The following is a 25,573-nucleotide window of genomic DNA, read 5'->3' on the forward strand; positions in this document are numbered from 1 at the left end:
AAATTAAGATCGAATTCGACTCGTTTGATCTCGAGTAAACTGCAAGCCTTATCACATTTAAGCTACTCAAGTTCGACCTTGAGTTTTGAGCTCAAGTTGAGCGACTTTTCTTTTCTTATTTTTAATTTTTAACATTTTAGATTTATCAAATTACCATTTTTCCATTCATCACTTTTTTATTGAATATTATTTCCTGTAAATTTATTAAAATACAAATCTATAATAGTCATTCCATAATTTAAATATATAATATATAAATAATATAAATACTTGATTAAACTCGTCGAGTATTTAAGTAGTTATTACTGATGTTCGAACTCGACTCGTTATACCAAAAGTGTAGCTCGATCTCGAGTTCAAGTCAAGTTTTTAATCAAATCGTTCACAAGTTACTGGCGAGCGAGTTGACTCATCTGCACCCCTACTTGTGTAGCCTTGGGTTTTGTCTTTGGTTTTCCCAATTATGTGAGCTATTGGGCTCACTGGACAAACTTAAGCCCCAAATCGTTCACTACAACGACTGAGTCTCTCATGTAAGTTATTGGGCTAAACCAACAAAATGCCCAAGTCAACTTAAACTTAAAAAATCCTAATCTCCTTACACTTTAATTTTCTTTTCTTTTTCCCGCCATTGGTTTCTTCATCCCATCCCCATATATACCTTCTTTGCAGCCCACTTTTGTTTTTTGTTTTTTGTTTTTTGTTTTCCTCCTTCAATTTCTTTATTGAAGATGATGAAGATGTCCATAAAATTTGACAATCAGCCAATCAACTTTGCTGTCCAGTGGGATTAATAGCGCAAGTAGTAAGGACAACAATAGGTTTGTTTGGATTGAGCATTATTTCCCCAATTTTATTTGCTTACATCATCATTACAATTTCTAATACACTTTTTTATCTTTTCAATTACCTTTTTATCTCACATACATCACGTCATAAAAAGTGTTACAGTAAAAATATCCCAAATAACTTACAATCCAAACACTTTGAATGAGAACGGATCGATAAAATCAATTTCTTGCTCATTTATTTTTGATGATAAAGTTTAGAAGCCATCTTCCAGACCTTCAAATTGAGTTCTTTTTTTCCTTTTTTTTTCTCCTTTCTTGGTGTTGGTTGTAAAACCTTTTTATTCTTTTTCGGAATACTGGATAAAATTATTCATGAATTTTATGATTCTTTTTTTTTTGAAATTATGGTCATGGGTTCTTTTCCTTTTTGTTGTCGAATGGCTGAACTGAACTTCCTGGGGAAGTTCGGACAGATTTTGGAATTTTTCTTGGTATTTTCTACTTAGTTCCCTATTATTTGATATTTATATTTAAAAAATAAAATAAAATGAAAGAATCAGTGATTCGGTCAATTGAACCAATAAAATCGAAAACTGAGCAATCAGCTGGTTCAATCATCAGTCCGAGTTAAAAAACATTGCTAGAAAATTGAGCTCTTGTTAGAAGCTCACTTGTTAATACCTTACAGGCTTATGCGCTGTCCTCTCTACCTGGTGAATTTTTATGGAAATCTAATTAGTTAAATTGGGGACAGAAGAAAGGTTTCGCCTCTGATTCTAAGTTTAGGCAATATCATGCCAACAAGAGTATTCTTGGAATAATTTTTTTTTTCAGACCAGAAGGACAGATTCCAATTTTACTCTTGGTGTTTTATGGATATACGAGGAAGAAATTCTAGTTTTCCATCTTCAGGAATTTTGCTCTACTCTGCATCTATATTCTTTTTCATCCCTTAAGTTTTTCGGCTTGCCCTTCTAAATCTTCTGTTTAAACTCCCAGAATTATACATTTAAAACTCCCTTAAGTATGTACTGTCTGTGTGTTCCAATCTGGGCCTTAAAACCATGTTGTTTCCTGGGCGTTGTGGCTTGAAAATAGCCAAATTCAAGTGAATGGCTCCGTCCAATTAATATGAAGAAGAGAAGAAACAGATAATTAGGCCTGAAATTAGTGTCAGGAGGTTTATTAGGTCGTTGCCAAAGAGTAGGAGTGGACAAAAGTATACGCTGATCCAAAATCCGATCTGATTCGTTTCGAAAAATGGGGTATTCAATTTGTATTATTTAACCGACTTAAAAGAGAATCAGGTATCCATTTATATGTCAGGCGGATTAAGGTCGGAGAATTAAAAACTCGTGGATACTCAATCCGTCACACACACACGCACACATACATATTATTTTTATACACATCTACAAAATATTATTTTTAGAACTAACTAAATAATTTTATTGAGCAAATTATACCGCAAATTTGAGCATCTATAATTGTTTACAAAGATTCATTTGTAGATGTTATGAAATTAATGTAGAATATGTATAAAAAAGGGCAATACTTATAACAATTTTCATTAGATTTGGGTTTTTTTCTTGTATTATCTTTGCATGTTTGTTTCTCGACATAAGACTTTTTTTTGTATAAAATCTATATTGAATCTTAGATGAATCTGGAAAATATAAAAATAAATTAGTATAAATTATTTTTTAAAAAAACTTAAGTAATGAGAGGGGCTAGTGGATACCTGCTAATCCGACCCTTTTTTAACATGTTTTCGATCATTGAGTACCCGTTGATACACGAAGTAGATTAAGGTTAGAAAATGATTGACTCGTAAAATAAGGGCCGGATCGACCCAACGTCTCACGGAACGGGGTACGAACCGTGCCTACCCTAACCAGAGCGTCTAATTTCTTCAGCTAACACGGTGGGTAACAGCTGAAAGGAACGGGCCTAATGTTCGGTGTCAATTTTTTGGCTTAATTATGTGTTGACGAGCACCGACTCTCCATCCAGAGTCCCCTAGCATTCCTCAAAGTTCTAGCAATGTATGGGTTCATCATCTAACCGACTTGGGCTAGGATATAATGCTTTGTTTGGTAGATTAATCTCCACCGCCATAATCCTCCTGTAAGAAGGTGGCAGGACTTGAGTAGTGATTTGAGGCGACTCTTTGGATTTTTGAGGGTTGAGTTAGTGTGTATTAATATTGCCATTGATTGAATTTAAATGGGACCAATTTAAGAATTTAGGATACAAAACGTTTAAAATTGAGAGTTTAGAATGTAAAATATTTAAAATTAAAATTTAGAGTGCAAAATAAAAGAGTGATACAAGTTTGAAGTCATGTTTTGAAAATCGGACCAAACTAGTCGGTTCGCAGTTCAAATTGGCCATGCCTCCGGTTCGGTTCAATTAAAAAATCAAAGAATTAATTGAACCAGTAAAAATTGAAAGATTCAACCTATTTTTATTAATTTTTTTATTTTTTTAAATAAATATTTTAGTTTTGTTCAAAATTTTTAGTACTAAAATGAATAAAAAATTATTAAACTTTTGAATCGAGGTCGAACCAGTTGAACCGATCGAACTGTGAATCAAAAGGTTTTTCGATTTACTCTCTGGTCTGAGTTTAAAAACATTGGTTTGAAGGTGCAATGTGGAATTAACTGTTTAAAATTTATCTAATAAACCAATGTTCCAGCTAGGATAGAGTTTTCCATTTTTTTCACTTATTGCTTCTACTTTGGAATTCTCTCGTAGTTCAAACATGTATCAACTCTACTAGTACATTTTTATTTTTTTTTAACTGCAAGCTACGACAGTCTTATTTTTTGTGAGCTTGTAGCGTTTTAAACTCTAAGAGAAAGTGATACAACAAGGGAAAAAAGATGAAAATAAAATAAATAATTTTCTGGTAAAGTGGTGACACCGTCTGGGTCCCTTTTTTTTTCCTTCCCCTCTTCTGGGTCTTAACTATGTACTTCACTCGATACATTTTCGTTCTCCTTTTTATGTACTTCATTTTATTTGTAAAATTGACGTCTTAACTGACATGGTTAGAATTGCATTACAAAGAGAGACTAAAATACTCAGTACTTCGAAATATTTCATACTCCATCTATGTCAAAAATGAAAAACAATTTTCCCCAAGATGATGCGACTGTGAAGTTCTGGTGGACTCTTAAAAATCCTCTCCTTTCTTCCTTTTATAAGGTTTGGAGTCTCCCACTAAAAAATATCCAATAATCAAATTCCAATAAGTGTAGTGGACTCTTTTGCATCATCTTCCTTCCAGAAAAAAAAAAAAGGAAAAGACTATTTTGCATCATTGACACTCAAATCTCTAGCAATTTTTTCCACTCATCTCTGGGGCTTGATTAGGGCTGCAAACGAGTCGAATCGAGTCGAGTTTTGGCCTAATCGAGTCGAGTTTTGACTTAATTTTATTGAACTCGAGCTCGAACTCGACGAGCTAACAATTTAAAATTCGAGCTCGATCTCGAAAAAAATAAAAAATAATTATTTTATTTTTTTAAAAAAAATACAATAATATTTTTTAATAAATAATAAAATATTAAGGATATATATGTAATTTTACTATTAAAATAAAAAATAAAATTTTTTTATATACTTAAAATAATAAAATAATATATATATACTTAAAATAAAATAATATATATTTAAAATAAAATATTATAATATATATATATATATATATATATATATATATATATATATTCGAACTCGCGAGTCGGCTCGCGAACTAATGAGTTTAATATTTTAAATCCGAATTCGAACTTGATTTCGATTCGAACTCGATATTGAACGAGCCTGACTCGAGCCGTCCGAAAGCCCATCCGATTCGTTTGGCAGGCTATGCTTGATTTACGAACAATAAAATTCTTGTACATTAAGGATAGTTGACTCTATTTTCATCATTGACAATAAGTAGTTTTCAGTCTTTCTATCTGTGGCAATTTTTTCCACTAGTCTCTGGCGGCTTGATTTACCATCAATCAAATTCTTGTACATTAAGGGCAGTTGACTCTATTGCATGACTGACAATAAGTTCTTTTCAGTCTTTCTATCTCTGGCAATTTTTTCCACTGGTCTCTAGGGCCTTGATTGTTCACGACACTGCAATACACCTTCATGTATTTAATGCTCAAACGGAGCGTTATCTTGTACAAATGTCACTCCTTAATTTGTTTAACAAATTCAAAAGAAAGTAGATTTATGTCGCCATTTTGTATTAACGGCGACATTGATATGCGATCAACTCCGTCGGCAGACCCTTGTGAGGTTGTCTAATGTTGCTTTGTTTGGATTGTTTTTGAAAAAAAATTTTATCGACACATTTCCCTAAAAGTTTTTTAGCTCATATATATACCACATTGCTATAGTGCTTTTTTTTAATAAAAAAAATAAAAATTTGCAATCCAAATAGGACTTTAGTATAGCGTCATATTATTCTTGAAGCACATAAAATTTAGTGGCCGAATTTTAATTCCTTGTAATTTCACACACACGCAATATACTGACCCTAACAACATCAACGTCCTGTGATCATACAAGAGTTTTACTTATCGACATTTGATAACCTACCCATGCAAATGGTCGAATTGCAGGAAAATTCTAATCTATGAGCGTTGGACCAATATAACTTCTCATTATTTCAAGAGTTCTTTCCAGTTTATGAGTATTAAAGACCTTGTTTTGATAAATGAATAAACGCTCTTTCGAATACTAGAAAAAGGCCTTCCTCCAGCCCAAGTGCTGGTCCTTGCCTTTTTAAGTTTCAAGCAAGAGCGAAGACGTTAACTGAATACCATCTGGGACGGATAAAGAGAAATTTGAAAGGTAATGAACAAGAAATTTTTAGACATTTACTTTCTACAAAGCCATAAATAGACTATCATTTCTATTTTACACGACATTTATTAGAATACCTCCTTTCTTTCACAGCACATATAGTCTCATTTAACAAATTTAGCCACATAATAAACATCGCAACTAGTGTGTGTGTATGTAAATATACATACATATATATACATATATATATATATATATATATATGGATAAAAATCTCAATGGCCAGTAAACTATTGCTCATATCAATACATAGACATAGATATAGGTGTGTATATATGTAGATGTATCTATGTATATATATATATATATATTACACATATATATACATAAAAGTGAGAGAGAGAGAGAGAGAGAGAGAGAGAGAGACATTTTGGAAACCTCAATAGGGACTAAATTTAATTAATGTAAATTTATAATGGACATAAAATTACACTTTTAAAAGTGATGGACGAAAAAAATTATTTTACAAAATGTGAGAGATATTTTGAACGATTTTCCTTTCTTGAATTAATTGCACTGCGGATGTTTCTATTGTATTTCCTTTTTTATGCAACCAAAAGGTATATGAAAATTAATAATTCTTAATTCTCCTTGTAAATATTTAAAGATTGGTTTATCTAACGGATGCTCATAAGGCACTCATTAAGATATCTTTCAAGTGTAATATTTTTAAAAATATAAGATTAACTAAAAAAAAGTAAATAAATATAAGAGAGAGTAGGCAAAATTAAATAGAAATACATAAATATAAAGGAAAATAATAACTTTTAATATGTGTATATATATGGTAAATTAGATAAATAATATGTATTAGAGCACTCGTTAAAAAACCCTTTAAAGATTTAGGGGAATGCTAGAAGTTAACATACCCCTAAATCTATAGAAACCGGGCCAATAGAAATTTCCAATGTCATTTGTACATAAGTTACCAAAAAGAAATTGCTAGCCAGACTTAGTTTTTGTCTAAAGAAGTACCCAAAATTCACGGCCATTCTTATCGGCTGAGAAAACCCTTATTGACAAAGATCGAACATACTTGATTTGATGTGAAATTTTTGCATACATATCTCCATGGAATTATTACTTGTTCAATCAATTACTTTATCTAACTAATTAAGGCTCTGGTGGAAGAAATCTGTCCCATTCAATAAGTTTCAATTGCGATACCAATAAATTGCATAATCTTTTCAGAGGATTGAACTCCACCTAAGTACCTAACTGTGACCAAACCAAACAAATTTATTGTGCCCTTTGAACAATCTTATCGATTCCGAAAGGAGCAGGCACAATTATTGGTCTAAAGATTTCCATCGAGTAAAGCGTCGGCGCATTCTTTAATCAACTCCCAGGCAGCATACACGTGGCGATCTTCTGTTAGTGTGGCTCCCACAGCAAATCTCAGCATATATACACCACCAACTTTAGTGTGAGTCATATAAACTCGGCCCGTTGAGTTAACCAGGTCGAGTAGCTTCATATTTAAGAGCTCAACGTACGTTGCATGTGACATTCTCAAAGGATTAAGCCGGAAACATACAAGTGAAAATGCACGCGGTACAACTATTTCAAACCTCGGGTCGGATTTCACAAACCCTTCGAAGATTTTAGCCATTTGGATATCGGATCGGATGTGGCTTTGGAGATTTGCAACTCCATAACTACGCATAATAAGCCACAATCGTAACGCTCTGAAGCGTTTGCCTGTGCCAATTTGCCAATCTTTGTAATCAACAACTGCGTCGGACTCACTCCTTTGGTTTCTCAAGTACTCCGGGTTGGTGTTCAATGCCTTCACCATCAACTCGGGTTTCTTGACCCACAAGCAACAGCAATCCAAAAAACACAGTAGCCACTTATGAGGGCTCAAACTCAGTGAGTCAACTCGTTCAATTCCATCCAAGTGTTGCCTGAACTCGGGACATATGCATGCGCTGCCTGCATAAGCAGCATCAACATGAATCCACACATTGAAATCATTTGCAACTTCAGCTAGCTGACTCACTGGGTCAACGGCGGTGGTGGAAGTGGTCCCCACAGTTACACATAGGAAAAGTGGGACCAGCCCATCTGCCACGTCAGCTTGGATTTGCTTATGTAAAGCCTCGGGGGATAAAGAAAAGTTGTCTTCAGCAGTAGTAGGGATTATTCTTATATTGCATGGGAAAATACCAGCTAACTTGCAAGTCTTGATGAAAAAGCTGTGTGTTTGATCAGATCCATAAACGACGAGCTTGCCAACGTTGTCAATGCCAATTGTCTCAAGAGCGCGGTCACGGGCGGCGATGAGGGTGCAAAGAACAGCCTCAGTGGTGGTTCCCTGCAAAACACCACCACCAGTGCCGGAAAACATGAAGGACTTGGGGAGCTTAAGCATGTTAGCCAACCAATCCATGACAACCATTTCGAGCTCAGTGGCGGCCGGGGATGCAAGCCAGTTGAACCCTACAGAGTTAAAGCCAGTGCACAGCATTTCTCCCAGAAAAGCGGCAGAGCTAACTGTAGCAGGAAAATATGCAAAAAAGTTAGGGCTTAACCAGTTAGTCAATCCAGGGATTATAGTCTTTTGAATATCTTCTAAAATGGTTTCAAATGGCTCAGGGAGATACGGGGCGGTTTCTGGCAGCCGGGTTCGGAGATATCCGGGCTCAACTTGGCTGAGAACAGGATAGTTTTCGATATTTTTGTAATAGTCAGCTATGAAGTCAACCATGCGATGGGCTTGTTTTCTGAATTCTTCAGGATCAAGTGGCTTGAATGGTGCAACTGGTGAAGTTGCAAAAGCAGCACCGTTATTTGCATCAATACTGCCCATTCTCTTGGAGACTAATTGGTTTTGGGCAAATTTAATGGAGGTGACTAGGTGAAGGAGGAAACCATAGGAACAAGAAGCTTTTTATAAACCAAGAACATAGTTGTGTTTTAGAGAAATGTGAAGAAGTGTTGATAATGAATGTGCAAATTTTGCAGTAAACTGGTCACTATTTATAGCCCTAGCAGCAAAAATGGACAGTATTTCTAGTAATTGTCCTTACTGAGATATTATTGAAACATGGGCTTAAGTACTACTATAATATGACTGGAAACATATAGTCGGTGTGGAGATTTTATGCAATTGATCAATTTCCCTCGTGCAATATGAGTAGAATTTTGAGTTGATGTATCTGCTAAGAGATAGAACATGATTCGCTGGTCAGCTTTTTTCTGTAGCCAGAAGATTAGGTTGTGTTTGGATAAAAGATTATGTGCAATTTTTTTTTTTTTTTTTTGCAACAATGGTGTTCAACTATTTTTGATTAATTGATATATGTGAAAAATCAAAGCAGCTAAAAAAAGAAAAATGATGATTAAAAAAACGTGTTTATTTTACATGTTCAATGTGAACATTTTGTAAACATTCATCATATTAAATACTCAAAAATAAATGTAACACGTACATGGACTAATGTGGTCGAGAAGGCCTTGATTTGATAATTAAGATTGAAATTTAAGAATTCGAAGTCTTGTATTCAAATTCCATCCTTTTCTTTCTGACTTCTTAAATTTCACTCTTTTCCTACCAAAAAGAGAGAAAAAAAAAAAAAAAGTAGCTGTGCATGCACATGTGCAAGCACACAAACAGATAGATCAATGAGGGGAAGTACTTCTACCACCAACAAAATTAGGGGAAGTACAGGAAACTTCACTTTAACGTGGTTTCCTTAACAGGATGGGCCAGGGTATCGTAAGGTCATACAAGTGATTTTCTACTTATCCCCCGAGACATTACATAAGCAAATCCATGCTGACGTGGCAAATGATTTCAAACTTCAGCGGAGTGACACTGAGGTTCCGTTTGACAAAATTAAATTTGAATTTTGAAATCTGAATATTAAAATAATTAATTTGCTGAATTTTAAGTACTAGAAAGAAATATATGAATGTCTGAATTTTAATGCTAAACCTATTTATACTATTTAATAAATATTTATAACTGAATGCTTGATAAGTTAAATTTGACAATTTTTCCCTTATATCTTTTCATCCAAAAAAGAAATAGAACCTATGATTTAATTAGCTAAAAATGTAAGGTATGAAAACAATAATATTTATTTTTAAATCAAATTAATATAAAAGATTAATTATATTATATGAGGAGTACCGAGAAGAAGTGAAAGTCATTCAAAAGGGAGAAAAGAGAAATAGAAAATCATTAGATAGAGAATATTAGATTGTTTAATTATATAAGAATTTTGAACATAATTAATAAACAAGGGTAAATTTAGTAGATAAGATAAGGTAGTTAAAGTAATTCTATTTATTCTTATTAGAATTAAGCATTCAGTTAGGATTCTTGTGCTGAAAAAAATACACGCAGGTTCAGCACTACTTAACAAGTCCAGTAAATGAATTTTCATTTATCAAACACTCAAAACATCTGAATGTCTGAAAAAGTTCAAATTCAGCACTTTTTTATGTTATTAAACGGACCTTGAGTTGCTATTGGTTAAGTGGCACTGAGGATCTGATTTGCACCAATCACACCTATGCATTTTGCTCTACTTGTATATTTACCTTTTTAGATTTATATCAATTTTTGCTTTGAAGATCCGAGTCTGATAGAATTATTCTTATGGCTGAAATCAATTAAGAATAATAAAAGAATTTATTTTTCCTACATGATAGTGTTAGTTTATTTTATTTATTTATTTTTACGCTAGAAAGATTGGATGCATAATCTCTTAACGCAAGAAAGATTAATCGTTGATAAAAAGACGGACAGCAGGTAGGATTACTTGTAAAAGATCTCCCCGTGTTACTATTGTAACTTGACTTAATAAAACAAACTACATATCTTTCTTCCGTTTATATATGCATTAATGTTTCTTGAGTTTTCCGTCTCCGATTGACATTTAATAACATATTTGCCTCTTGAAAATATTTTTATGCTTTTTGTTGTTTATTTATTTGATTTTTCTAATGAATATTCAGTAGACACACGTCAGTACCCCTAAAATATACCTATATTTTATGACGATTTTTTGTAAATTAACTTCATTTTGACTGAAAAATTAAAATAAATACAAACTCACGTCTCTACAGACGGGTGCCAAAACCCTTATGACCGACTGATACTTGCCATACATAGAAGGACAGCAATCCCACATCCTTCAAGCAAAATAATGCAGTAATTACATCTTGTAAACTAATACTACGCTGATTAAAAGGGACAATTTGGTAACTAACAGAAATTGCACAACTAATTTTTCCGAAATTGGGCAGATATTCTTTTCTTTTCTCCTCTTGGATTTCGTGGTCCAAAAATAACGTGTACCTTTATAATTCGACGTGTGTGCATTTGAAAGGCCAAAATTTTTATTTTTTGTAGACTTTTTCATACAACTCTCTTTTTAATACTCAACATTTAATTTGTTGGACCAATTTCTTGAACCCTCAAGTTTACCCCCACTTTCAAACAAATAAAACTTGAGAGCTAATCAGATCTCATTTAATTTCAACGACCCGGAAAGGTGCAAGACTTATTTATTAGGAGTGCAAAAAATAGCTCTTAGGATCAATCATCAAGTCCCAAAGGCAAGCATCTCGTTGTTGAATTAATGATCACATCTCTAGGCTATACTTTTAGTTAAATACACCGGACAAACTAGTAAATTCCCAACTACAACACTTTGACAAAGTTTTTGAAAGATACTCATTTTGTTTGGATTGAAATGATTTCAAATAAAATAATTTACGTCATAAATTTTAATTAATTTTTTATTTTTTTAATCACATTTTTGTGTCACATATATCACATCACAAAAAGTGTTACGGTAATTGTCTCAACATTACCACTTTTGTCTTTGAATCTAGGGATAATTTCAAAAATCTCCCCTGAGATTTGTGATAATTTCACTAGCCTCCCCTAGAATTTATAAAATTATACAGATCTAGGAGAAAATATTTGTGTAATTTCATGAGCAGATAGAGAAGGTTTGTATAATTTTATAAAGTTTAGGGGAAGCTAGTAAAATTATCAAAAACCTCATGGAAGGTTTCTGGAATTATCCCTTAAATCTAATGACTGATTGTTGGTCTCACGTAAAGCACGTGAGGGTGGGGCCAAACGAGACAACTAATTTTTATACGATCGGTGTAAAAGCCAAGATTGGTTGATGCAGAGGTGGGCAGTCTATTTGATGGTACTTTATTGATTGTGTGAGCTAGCTAGCTAGAAATTATTAAGACCTACAAATGAGGCGGGGCTTTTATCTCCAGAGGTGGGCACTGATGCTCAAGTTAGCAACTGTCCTAATCAGTGTTTGTTATAAGGGAATAGGAAGGAAAAGTAAGGAAAAACAATGGAAGGATAAGATTTTTTTTTATGTTTGGAACGATTTTTTATGAGAAAAACGAAAGGAGAGAAAGGGAAAGGAATGGATAAGGTCTAGTTATTTTTTATCAACCTGTTTTCTATCCAAAAATGAATAAAAATGGAGGAAAAGTCACCAAGATTAATGAAAATTTTAGAATTTTCTAAAAACCCTATTATGTGTTTATAAAAAATTACACTTTTTAAATTATGGATAAAAATGTAACTAGCACATGATAGTTTTCTTGCCTTTTATTTTGTAATCCAAACAAGATGAATAAATTTTGATTTTCTCTACTCTCCTTTCTTGTCTTTTATATTAGGTTTGTCTGATTTCCTTTCCTTCTCTTGCCCTAACGAGAAGAGATATAGTAGTATTTAGTGAGCAAATTAAATGGGGAATGAATATTTATACCTATTATTTAGTGGTGCTTGGTTTTGTTCACTTAATTAAGGCTATAATGCAATTTTTAAATCACACCATTAAGTAAATTAGTTCAATTTTTTCGTTGCGGTTCAAATCGAATTCAATTAGGTCAATCCAGTTCAAAGTTTTTTTCTTTAATTCTTTTAATTATTAAGTGATTTGAATGACTTTGAAATAAAAAAAAAAAGAAAAAATTTAGCATAAACTAGGTCAAAAGTCCAATTTTTTACGAGTTTAATTAAGTTCTTGATCGAGATGGACTACTTCAATTGACTTTCTGATTTTACTAGTGAACCGAAGAGGTGCATCGAACCGGCTCAGTTGGGTTTTCAAAACATTGCTACAATGCCACGTGTTAACAACCTAGAGCACTTCCCAAATATTCGTAGAGCTAGTGCTAAATGTCAAAATCTAAAAGAGACAAAGAAATCTCGTGGCCAACACCTGGCGTCCACGTGTGTTGCAGTCAGTGTGATGGTGAGTATGACCTCGATGACGGCAAGTCGTGTATACTTAAATATGCAAGATTTTATGTCTAAAAATGTGAAAGAAAAGTTGCAGGAGATGCAAGAAATCTAAGCCCCGTTTGGCAAGTGAATTTTTTAAATGTTTGTGTAAAATTTTACTGGAAAAATTTTTTAAAAAAATTTCCTTATAGTAAGACTAACTAATTTTATCGCAATCTTGGCTACATTAAAATTCTGCAAAAAACCGCGCATATTTCCTTATTTCAATTTTTTTGGGGGTTCTTTTAAGAAATAGAGAAGTGTATGAGAAATAATATTTGAACCTCTGCTAAAACCCTGTTGTGGGAGAGCACATGACCATTGGTCCAATGACCGCCAGAAAGGCCTTTAAGTTGCTCTTGATATGTTATTTGGGGATCAAATTCTCTTACCAGTATCAAAACGTTATGAATTCCTGATTTTTCAGATCTAATTGATTATCAAATTCCCTTACCACCATCAAAACACCATGAATTCCTGACTTTTCAGATCTAAGGGGTTAGATCTAAAAAGTCATGTTAGATCTGACAAGTCAGGAATTCATGGCATTTTGATGCTGGCAAGAAAAATTGATACTTAGTACACCTATTTGATCCAGAGGTGATTTATTCTCCGCTTGTTCTCAATGACTTTGATGTAGGTATAGAATATTGACATTTTTACTGAATGTTTAATTTAATTTCCTCTAATTTAGAAAACTATATTATAACTCTTTGCGGTTTTGACAAAATTGAAAATTGAATGAAAAGTGTTACATGTGTAGCAGGGGTAATATTGACATTTCACGTACAATCATTAGATTGGATACTTTTCATCCAATTTTTAATTTAGTTGAAACTATAAAGAGTTATAGTGTAGGTTTCCAAACCCGAGAGATTTAATTTGAACATTTGACAAGCTATGGGGAATTTTTTGGTATTTTACCCAATCATGATTAATCAAGTATGATCCCTCAATCAATGAAGCTACAGTTTCAATGAAGGGTCCAACTTCTGCAGCCTCATAGGAAATCAAGGGCCCAGGTTATGTAGAAGGGACTAATGCCGGAGAAGTCTGGGTAGCCTCAAGTGACAATGATGGAATAATAGTTACGCCTAGAGGGATAAGGTTTGATGAATTTGGCAACATCTTAGAAGCCGTGCCTATCCCTCCGCCTCATAAAGGTGAATATTTTGAACAAGTTCAAGAGCATAATTAATGGTGCAACTCTGTAGATATGTTGTACAGTTACCATGGTGCATCTGATCCCAAAGAAAGATAATCTACATGGGGTCAATGAATTTTTGAAAGGGGTATTTTATCTGTCTGATTGCCTATATCAGCACTATTTTTATTGAAAAATTAACAGTTACCATAAGTATTTACCACCTAGCCCCCCCCCCCCCCCAAAATACCCCAAAGGTGGTAGTCAAAAAAAAAAAAAAAAGAGAGAGATACAACCATTCAGGGTGAGCAGCAATTGTTGAGCTTGAAAGGGTGTTTATACATATCGGGTAGTTTCGATTAGTAAAACTATTGAAAAGTCAATGTCTGGTGCTAAATAATATACACATGAAATCGGTTTTGTTTGGATTGGGCTTTATTTCTCAAAATTTATTTGCTTACATCATCATTACAATTTCCAATACACCTTTTTACCTTCCCAATTACCTTTTTATCTCATATACATCACATCACAAAAAGTGCTACAGTAAAAATATTTCTAATAATTCACAATCCAAACAGACCCATGATAGATGTGTAAAAGTTACGGGTTTCGACCGGCGTGGCGTTGACCCAGTGTTTTCTTCTCTATCTATTAACTTCTCCTGTAGCCAAAACGATTTAATAATGATAGTGATAATGGATTGACTTGTTTTTATCACCTTTAAAGCAACACAACCCATTATGAGCCCAACGAAAAGCAGACAGTAGGGCTCCAGGGTACAAATCACATCTATGATCTAACGTTTAATTAGCTGGGCTAACTTTGTTTACAGTAGACTTTAAGACACTGACACGTTACAGATATACATGTATTCGGTAAATTGTCGAAAAGCCCTATATTGGCCTTGGAAAAATCGAGTACTCTTATAAGATGGATAATGAAGCGGGGCGGGATGATTTTTCTCTCCTTGCCTTAAACGGCTGGGGGGGGGGGGGAGGAAAAGGTGCGTACTTCGGTCGCATCCCTAATCTCATCCCCACATCAATTAAATAATGTATAAAAAATTATATATGTAATCTATATAACTAATAATTATACATATCTAATAATTGTACAGCACATCGAGCTTCGTTACTGTAAAGAATTTTTACTATTAATGAAATTCTCTTAATATTTTTTGACAAAAAAATAATACACAATTAATAATCTAAATGAATCAAGTTGTAATAGCAGTAGTATTTGTTATAGCGCACTTGTCATTCATGGATTGGTACCACACTGTTTTCGATTATGGCAAGTTGAGAGTTAGGTTTGCTGAAGCAGCTCCGGTGGTGATCTACCAGCGTAGCCTTCCATGGGTCTACTTGTTCCCTAGTTCGTACATCTATCTGTATTGACTCATCTTGAGTACATCAAGAGGGAATATGGTGTTCAAACTGGAAGTTGATAGATTTTGGAATTGTCCAGAGAATACTTGTATAGATTTGTGTTGTTTGTTCCTTTTTTTTTTTTTTTGTCAAACGGTAATGTATTATATCACTAAAACTTGATAATACAAGTATTAGTTACAACAAGGGACAACTGCCCTATAATCTATCTATGCAAGTTCCTTGATCCCTGCTGTCGCATACTACATCATTAACTAGTTTCAATGCAATTTTTGCTAGCCTATAACAAATTTCATTTCCTGGTCTATGGACAAAGAAGAATGTGCATTGGTCAAACAGCTCACTCAAGTCCTGCATGTCTTCCAAGATGGTCTCAATGCTGCTGTCTGCGTTGTTCCTTGAGTTGATTTTCTCCACTAATCCTTTGCAGTCAAATTGAATCTCAATTTTTCTCCATCATGTCTCTTTGCCCATGATCAAGGCATTTCGTATTGCCAATGCCTCTTCAGTAAGGGGATCACCTTTTTTTTTTCCTCTTGTAGTGCCCAAACTTTTATAAGCTCTCCTCTATTGTTTCTGGCCACTATTCCTCTTCCTGTTCTGTGCCTTTGAGGTGTCAGTGCAGCATCAACATTTAGTTTGATAATTCCTTGGTCAGGTGACTTCCAGCTCCTATTTAATCAGTTGAGCTTGAGTTGTTTTAGCAATGCTTACTCTTCTATCTTCTTTCTCAGCTTTCTTGAACTCCCACCATTCTTGTTGTGCCCTTTGCACACAAGTCAATTCCTTCACTGTCTCTTTCCTGTGTATTATTCTATTCCCCTCTTTCCATATTTGCCACAGGATGTTAATTGTTAGGGCGATATGGTCCTTACCTTCGAGTCTTTCCTTTGCCTGAAGTATTCCTTTTCACCATCTCCAGAAGTTGAATTGGAGATCTTTTAGACCCTCCCAATTGACTGTGGCCAGTTTCCAAATTGTCTTTGCCTTTCCACATTCAAAAAACATATGCTCTACCATGCTTGTGTTGTTTGTTCTCAGTGCACCTAATTTGTACCTTATGTTCTTATCTTCCAAAAAAAAAAATATATATCTCAGCTCAATTGCATCCGATAGGATTGTGGTAATTTCTTTCTCCCATGAGCATCTGCAGAGGGGGCGAGGGCGGGACCCGAGGGGGTTATTTGACAGTGGGACGGGTTACCAAAACCACCCGTTACTATCCCTAAATCTAGCTTCCTTTATTTCTTAGTATCTCCAATAAAGACGTGCAGGTTCCAGTTATCACAATTGCTGTGCCCATCACAATAATCCAGTTATGATCAATATCTCCAATTTAAATCGCTGAAATCTTCAAGAAGCACAAGCATGGTATTATGCCAGAAGCTGTAACAATCGACGACGGTCTGACGAGCGACATTAGATATCCAAGAAACGTTATGGCTATAGCAACAATGATTGTGCTAAAGAATAAGCAGATTCTCAGTGGCATTCTCAATTGGTATAATCATCAATGCATATTTGGCTATTGGATTGACCAATGTGGTGTATATGGCTACTTTTGAGCTAATCTTATTGGTTGGAAGGTTTCAGGTTATTTGAGAGTGAACATTGCCATTAAAGCGTAGGTAAGGGTGTAGAAGAAAAAGCATAGAAATAAAACATGTAAAAAAGAAAAAATAAATAAAATCAGGTTCAAGGAAAATATTTAGTAACTAAAATATGCATTAAAGGAATAATATCCCTTTAAATATTCAAAGCATTAGACTTGGATAGAGAAAGGAGAAAGGAAACTCCTAATTGGAAGAAGAAGAGCTGATGCTGTAGAAAACTTTATATTACATCTTCCTTTCTTCCAAGTATCCGAACACCTCAAGTGAAGACTCTGTGATCAGATAGCCTGTTCACAGTTCTGGTGCTTTCTCTGTCCAATCTGCAGTAGCAGTGCTTATCCCTACTTCTGTTGAAGTTGGCTGGCAGTTGGCACTACCTTGTATGGTTCAATAAGCATATTCCCAAAAACTCTTTCCTCCTTTGGATGCTATGTAGGAACAGACTGCTCACGAAAGATACCCTGTTCAAGTGGGGTGATACTGGCGATGATATGTGTTTTTTTTTTTCATTGGAAACTTGCGACCATCTATTCTTACAATGTGACTGTGCTACTTGTGTTTGATCAAGGGACCTTCAACTCTGCAGTTGATACATAGAGGGATTTATACATGACATGAGGAGCTTGGCTATCTCATCATCTTCCATATCAACTCATCTAATTCTCTGGTACTGAAGCTCACTCTTGGGACTACAGGATCTTTTAATCACAGGTGACATTGACTACTGCTGAGGTGATTGTTGATAGAGTGATGAAGGAAATCAGTTATGTTGTACCTTGGAGGGGTGTGCCCAAGAGTAAAGGGAACTGATTACTGAGATTAAATTGGGATTTTGCACAAGTTATATTCATTAAAGTTTCTAGAGATTCTGAGTTTAAATTCTCCTACTCCCTTCCTTCCTGCTTCTTCAGTACTCACCCGCCCTCCTAGAAAAAACTTTCCTAAAAAAAATCTTCACAAAAGTTTAATCGAGTTACTTTTGTATAGTCTAGCTCTTTGTGCTGACTAGCACTTGATTCGCAATTTGTAAATGCTTGTGTACATTCTCTAATCATCAATAAACAATACTACTATTTTTTTTAAAGGAAGAACAGTAATATCTGCTCTTTTCTTTCTTTTTTTTTTTTTGAAGCTTTCATTGATCCAGGGATGCATTTATATGTACCTAAACAAAACTGCAAAATACATCAATAATTTTGAAATGCAGATCAATTATCAGTGTCCCATCCTGTCATTTGCTTTTTCTCCCCACTTTCCAGAAACAATATGTTAAAAGAATACGATAACGAGAATGTTGGAAAAAATAAAAAGTATAGAGAGCTAAATTTATTGCGAAATTGCAGAGTGCTACGCAAAAAATTGCTGGCAGAGAACATCCGCAGCAATAAGAGGCCAACTGTGAATGCCATCCGCAACTCGGAATTGTTGACATAAAAATATACCGAATATATTTAGAATTTTAGTTGTTTTAGAAGTTGATTTATTATTCGGTAACTAGATTAGAGTTGGTATCAAAGTTAGTTTAGGAAATAAAATTTAAAATAGGTTTTAGGTTGATGATAGTAAAATTTTGTCAGGAGTTAATTTTGTTTCCTATATAATGCTCTGTAACTGATTGGAGTTAATCCTTTATTTTTAAGTGTAAAAGGATTTAGGTGGATGGGAGGTATACCCTCTTACAAATCTAAGAAAAACCACCTGACCAATAAAATTTGTAATGTTATTTGCATTAGTTGCCAAGAAAATTAAGGGACTGCTGACAATTAGACGACACCTTAACTTTCTTTCCCGGTAAGTAATATGCATTTTTCAATGTTTCAATTGTACTATAAATTGCATAATTATTCGAGATGATTGAACTCCACCAAAGTAATTTATTATGATCAGACCAAAAAAAAAGGCATAGCCTTTTATTGTTTAAAAACATTTTTTATTCATGGAGAGATTCGAGCTTTACAAAGAGGAGTGAAAAAAGTGAGGGCTTGAGCGATCGAATAAAAAAGCTCAGAATCACTTAACTAATGTCCTTATCAATTAAGTTAGGTATCGAGAACAATTTAGCATAGGCTTCCAAATAATCACGTCGATTCAACAGGAGCATATATAACCATCTCTCTAAAGATTGTCTTTAAGTAAAGCATTGGCCCATTCTTTAATCAATTCCCAAGCAGCTCGAACGTGACGATCCTCTGTCAGGGTGCTCCCAACAGCAAATCTCAGCATGTATAATCCTCCAATCTTTGTATGAGTCATGTACACTTTGCCCGTTGAGTTTACCAGCTCAAGCAGCTTCTCGTTCAAGAGCTGAGTGTATATATGTTGCATTGGACTCTCTCAAGGGGTTAAGCAGGAAACATACAAGTGAAAATGCAGGCGGTACAATTATTTCAAACCTTGGATCGGATTTCACAAACCCTTCAAACATTTTGGCCATCTGTACATCGGATTGAATGTGGCTTTGCAGGTTTGCAACCCCATAACTACGCAGGACAAACCACAATTTTAAGGCACTAAAGCGTCTGGATGTACCAATTTGCCAGTCTTTGTAATCAATGACTGCGTCGAATTCGCTTCTTTTGTTTCTCAAGTACTCCGGGTTGGTTCTTAGTGACTTCACCATCAACTCAGGTTTCATGACCCACAAACAGCAGCAGTCCAAAAAACAAAGAAGCCACTTATGAGGGTTGAAACTCAATGAGTCAACTCTCTCAATCCCATCCAAGTATTGCCTAAACTCGGGACATATACATGCACTACCTGCATAAGCTGCATCGACATGAATCCACATGCCGAATTCACTTGCAACTTCAGCTAGTTGACCCACTGGATCAATGGCAGTGGTTGAAGTAGTCCCCACCGTAGCACAGAGGAAAAGCGGGACTAGGCCATCTGCGATGTCGGCTTCAATTTGCTTCCTTAATGCCTTGGGGGACAAGGAAAATTTGTCTTCAACAGTAGTTGGGATTATTCTTATGTTGCATGGGAAAATACCAGCTAGCTTGCTAGTCTTGATGAAAAAACTGTGTGTTTGATCAGACCCATAAACAACGAGTTTGCCAATGTTTTTGAAAAAGGTTTCAGAGGAAGAAGAAGTTGTTTTCATTAAGCATCCGTCAAGGAATATATACATACAACACAAACCTCCAATATCGCTCCTGATAGCTACTGATCTCATTTGAATACAAATACAACTAAGGATAAAGCCTAACTAACAAATATTAGCTAGATATCTATTTACCAATTCAAACTTATATGCATTATCTAGATATCTATTTACCAATTCAAACTTATATACATTATCTCTAATACCCTCCCTCAAGTTGGAGCGTGAGGATCACGAACGCCCAATTTGCAAAGAAGAAACTCAAACTGAGCTCAACCCAAAGCTTTGGTTAGAATGTCTGCTAACTGGTCATGGCTTCGAACATAAACTGTTTTGATCATACCTTTCTGTATTTCATCACGAACAAAATGGCAATCGACTTCGATGTGTTTGGTGCGTTCATGAAAGACAGGATTTGCAGCTATATGCATTGCGGCTTGGCTATCACAAAATACTCCAGCAGATTGATCATGATGCATGCCCAGAGACAATAACAGACCTTTTAGCCATTTCAATTCACAAACCGTTGCAGCCAAAGAGCGATATTCTGCTTCAGCAGATGAGCGAGAAACCGTATGTTGTTTCTTGGTCTTCCATGAAATCGGAGAGTTCCCAAGAAAGATGAAATAACCTGTAAGTGATCTCCGAGTTAATGGACAACCTCCCCAATCCGAATCGCAATAAGCCTTCAGTTCAAGATTGCAATCAATTTGGAGTAAAATGCCTTGTCCTGGACTACCTTTCAAGTATCGGACGATGCGCAAGGCTGCCTCCCAATGCTCTTTCCGTGGCTGTTGCATAAATTGTGCCAAAATATGCACACCATAGGACAACTCAGGCTGAGTTAAGCTCAAGTAAATCAATCGTCCCACCAGCCTTCGGTATTGTTCAGGGTCCTACAGCAAATCACCCTTGGCTAAAGCGAGATGATGATTTTGCTCCATAGGAAACTTCGAAGGTTTAGCACCTAACAATCATGCTTCATGAACGATATCTAAAGCATATTTTCGCTGACACAAGAAAATCCCTTCAGCATTTCGAGCTACTTCAACGCCCATAAAATACTTCAAAACACCTAAATCTTTCATGTGAAAACACTGGCGCAAGTATGATTTGAATTCATTGATCAAATGCGTTTTGTTTCCAGCTATAATAAGGTTATCCACATACACTAACACAGCCAACTGTATCCCATCTCGCATCAAAGTAAACAAGGAATAATCAGACTGTGACTGAAGAAAACCATACCGTTTCAGAGCTTCAACCAATTTTGCAAACCAACAACGTGGTGCTTGTCGTAAACCGTAAAGTGACTTCCTCAAGCGACACACCTTCCCGGGCTGGTTAGTGTGAAATCCAAGAGGTAGCTTCATGTAAACCTCTTCGGCTAAGTCTCCATGGAGAAAAGCATTATGAACATCCATTTAATGAAGTCCCCATCCTTTAGCTGCTGCCACAGAGAGAAATGTGCGGACCGTAACCATTTTTGCTACTGGTGCAAAGGTTTCGTTGTAGTCGATCCCTTCAACTTGGTTGTTGCCAAGAATTACCAATCGTGCCTTGTATCGTTCAATGGTCCCATCAGAATTATACTTAATTTTGTATACCCATTTGCTTCCTATTGCTTTCTTCCCTGGTGGTAAGTCAACGAGAGTCCATGTGCCATTTTGTTTGAGTGCATCAATCTCTTTTTGCATAGCTTCTCTCCATCTGACATCTTTAACTGCTTGATGATAAAATCTTGGCTCATTATTTGTTGTGATGGCTGCCAAGAAAGCTTGATGACATGGTGAGAATTTTGTGTAATCAACATATTGAGCTAAGTCATAGGACATACCTGAGAATGATGATGGTTTGGCTGAACTTACAGAGGGGCTTTCACTTTGAACTGCATAAGTCACACAATCCTTCAGCCTTGTAGAAGCTTTCTTGGAGCGAAGTCCACGTCCAAGTGTTGTCACACCTTCTACTGTCTCTACGTTCCCCATTCGAGGTTCAATTGCTGTACCTCCCTCCCTTACGTCGGCATTGTCATTCTGCACACAATCTAAATGCTCATGGGTTTCACGAACATGATCAGGCCGCTCCTTTGCCTTGTCTCTTGTCTGACCACTGACCTCTTCTTCAAGGTAATCATCTATTTGAGATGGTATTGAATTATGCTTACAGGTTTGAACATGATCAGGTGCGTGGTCAGCTGCAAATGGAAACTCATCTTCACAAAAGACAACATCCCGAGACACAAAATACTTTCTTGTTTCTAAATCATACAACCGCCAACCTTTCTGTCCAAACGGATAACCCACAAAGATACATTTACGGCTTCGAGGAGAAAATTTATCCTTCTCATGATTCAAGTTCTTTGCATAACACAAGCAACCAAATGTACGAATTGACCGATAATTAGGCAAGTGACCATACAATATTTCATAAGGTGTTTTTCCTCCTAGTAATTGAGAAGGGGTACGATTAATCAGATAGCCAGCAGTTAACACACATTCTCCCCAAAATCTGATTGGTAAGTTGGCTTGAAATCGCAAAGCTCTAGCCACATTCAGTATATGTCGATGCTTTCTTTCCACTCGTCCATTCTATTGGGGTGTTCTCACACATGAAGTTTGATGTATTATCCCTTTGTCAGAAAAATATCCCTTCAAACTGATGAACTCACTGCCATTATCACTTCTAACTATCTTAACATTCTTATCAAATTGTCGATGAACCATAGCAACAAAATTTGGCAAAATATTTTCAACTTCAATTTTATCTATCATCAAATATATCCACACACATCTCGAAAAATCATCAACAATCGTAAGAAAATAAGATGCATTACAAGAACTAGAGACTCGATATGGTCCCCACAAGTCACAATGAATCAATCCAAATGTTTCACTAGCTCTACTATCACTAGAACAAAATACTTCTCTCGTTTGCTTAGCTTTAAAACAAGCATCACAAGTTTTATTTGAACCTAATTGAATCTTAATTCCAGAAATTAAACCTACGACCTTTGAAAACGGGTGCCCCATTCTGCGATGCCAAAGATCACATGAATCCAACATCCGAGTTTGAAGTGCTTGGACTGGCGTCTCCTTCTTGAAGTAATAAAGCCCCTTGCATCGTTCACCCGCTCCAATCACCATCCTCGAAGTGCGGTCCTATATCAAACAAAGCTTATCAGTAAACAACACATTACATTTTGAGTCATCAACCAGTTGTGATACTGAGATTAAATTGCAATATAATCCTGGAGCATGAAGAGCATTGTCTAATTGAATATTTTGTCCCATCCGAATTGATCCTTTTTGCAATGCCAGCACCTGTTCTCCATTAGGCAAGCCAATAGGATAGCCTAATATCTGGTTCAAGCTAGATAGACAGCTCGAATTTCCTGTCATATGCTGTGTAGCGCCAGAATCAATTATCCATATAAAGTTTTCCTTACCAGTCATCTTCTCATTACTCCCTGATTCTGAGTTGCAAGCGTTCAATAGACTCATAACTGCTGCCCATTATTCATTTGTCAGTCCTTTAGGAGTAGCAAAATCCTTTGTTGCAGCAGTGGATTTTTCAATTACTTGAGCTGCATTAACTCGTGCCCCATTTCGTCATCTTCCTGACATCTTGCCACGTCCTCTTCCTCCAATCTGTCTTCCTCGACCCGAACCAGACATTTTAGGTCGATCACCCTACCAATCGGGGTATCCAATCAGCTGAAAACATCCCTCAGCATCATGCCCTTCGTGATTGCAATATTTACAAATGGCACTTCTATCCTTGATTCCTGCTTTGGCCTGAACCACAAAGCTAGCCGCTTCGTTGTTGATCTCTTCTTCCTTGGAAATATTTCGAACCCTTTCTTCTTGGCATATCAAGGAATACGCCTTGCTTACACTAGGCAATAGAGTGGTGCTCAAAATGTTTAATCTCACTGTTCTATATGCGTCGTCTAACCCCATCAGAAATTGATGAAGTTTTTCTTCTTCTCGTTTCTTTGTTATTTCAGTTGCTACATTACACGTACAACCCCCACACTTGCACGTAGAGATCGCATCATAATTCGCCAATTCTTCCCACAATCGCTTCAATTTAGCATAGTAACTCATAAGGGAGAGTCCTTGCTGTTTGCAATTTGCCAATTATGTCTTCAGTTGCTGCACTCGTGCACCATCAGTCACTGAGAAACATTCTTTAATGTCTTCCCACAAATTCTTTGCAATCTCCCTGTGTGTCAAAGTAGATCGCACCGTCGGCTCAATTGTGTTCATCATCCACGATATGAGCATGGAATTCACTGTCCACCAGTCTTCTAATTCATCGGAATCTTCATCCGGTTGTGCTATGGTTCCATCCATGAATCCGAATTTCTTCTTGGCTCTGAGAGCAGTCCGGATTGCTCTAGCCCATTCATCATAATTATCCTCTTTTAATTGTACCTGGGTGATTATATTTCCAGGATTATCATTGGCATACAAGGTGTATGGCGACACTATTTTCTTTCCATCTCCTTCCATGTTTTTTTTCAGTTGACAGAGATTGCAGAGGATGCTCTGATACCATGAAAAAGGTTTCAGAGGAAGAAGAAGTTGTTTTCATTAAGCATCCGTCAAGGGATATATACATACAACACAAACCTCCAATATCGCTCCTGATAGCTACTGATCTCATTTGAATACAAATACAGCTAAGGATAAAGCCTAACTAACAAATATTAGCTAGATATCTATTTACCAATTCAAACTTATATGCACTATCTAAATATCTATTTACCAATTCAAACTTATATACATTATCTCTAATAGTTTTCGATGCCAATTGTCTCCAAAGCCCGGTCACGTGCGGCGACGAGGGTGCAAAGGACAGCCTCACTGGTGTTTCCTTGGAGAACGCCGCCACCGGTGCCTGAAAACATGAAGGACTTAGGGAGCTTAAGCATGTTAGCCAACCAATCCATGACAACCATTTCGAGCTCGGTGGCGGCCGGGGATGCAAGCCAGTGGACCGGTACAGAGTTAAAGCCAGTGCGCAACATTTCTCCCAGAAAAGCGGCAGAGCTACATGTTACAGGAAAATATGCAAAGAAGTTAGGGCTTAACCAGTTAGTCATTCCTGGGATTATAACCTTTTGAACGTCTTCTAGAATGGTTTCAAATGGCTCGGGGAGATAGGGGGCGGTTTCTGGTAGCCGGGTTCGGAGATATCCAGGCTCAACTTGGCTGAGAACAGGATAGTTTTCGATATTTTTGTAATAGTCAGCTATGAAATCAACCATGAGATGGGCTTGTTTCCTGAATTCTTCAGGATCAAGTGGCCTGAATGGTGCAACTGGTGAAGCTGCATAAGAAGCTTCATTATTTGTATCAATGCCGCCCAT

At 35.9% G+C, this 25,573-nt stretch overlaps 1 protein-coding gene and 1 pseudogene across 1 annotated transcript; both read right to left on the bottom strand.

Moving 5' to 3' along the window:
* Nucleotides 1-6,788: 6,788 nt before the first annotated feature.
* LOC113690089 (tryptophan decarboxylase TDC2-like) lies at nucleotides 6,789-8,659 on the bottom strand. The gene has a single exon (XM_027207906.2). The coding sequence runs from the start codon at nucleotides 8,473-8,475 to the stop codon at nucleotides 6,961-6,963; it is 1,515 nt and encodes a 504-aa protein (XP_027063707.1). The 5' UTR covers nucleotides 8,476-8,659; the 3' UTR covers nucleotides 6,789-6,960.
* A 10,549-nt stretch (nucleotides 8,660-19,208) lies between these two features.
* LOC113690185 (tryptophan decarboxylase TDC2-like) lies at nucleotides 19,209-25,573 on the bottom strand (annotated as a pseudogene).

Source organism: Coffea arabica, chromosome 5c (assembly GCF_036785885.1).
Source record: "Coffea arabica cultivar ET-39 chromosome 5c, Coffea Arabica ET-39 HiFi, whole genome shotgun sequence".
Taxonomy (NCBI): Eukaryota; Viridiplantae; Streptophyta; class Magnoliopsida; order Gentianales; family Rubiaceae; genus Coffea; species Coffea arabica.

What these genes read in the sequence shown, in the direction of transcription:
- LOC113690089 (XM_027207906.2), bottom strand. Translation starts at nt 8,475, where the DNA reads ATGGGCAGTATTGATGCAAATAACGGTGCTGCTTTTGCAACTTCACCA.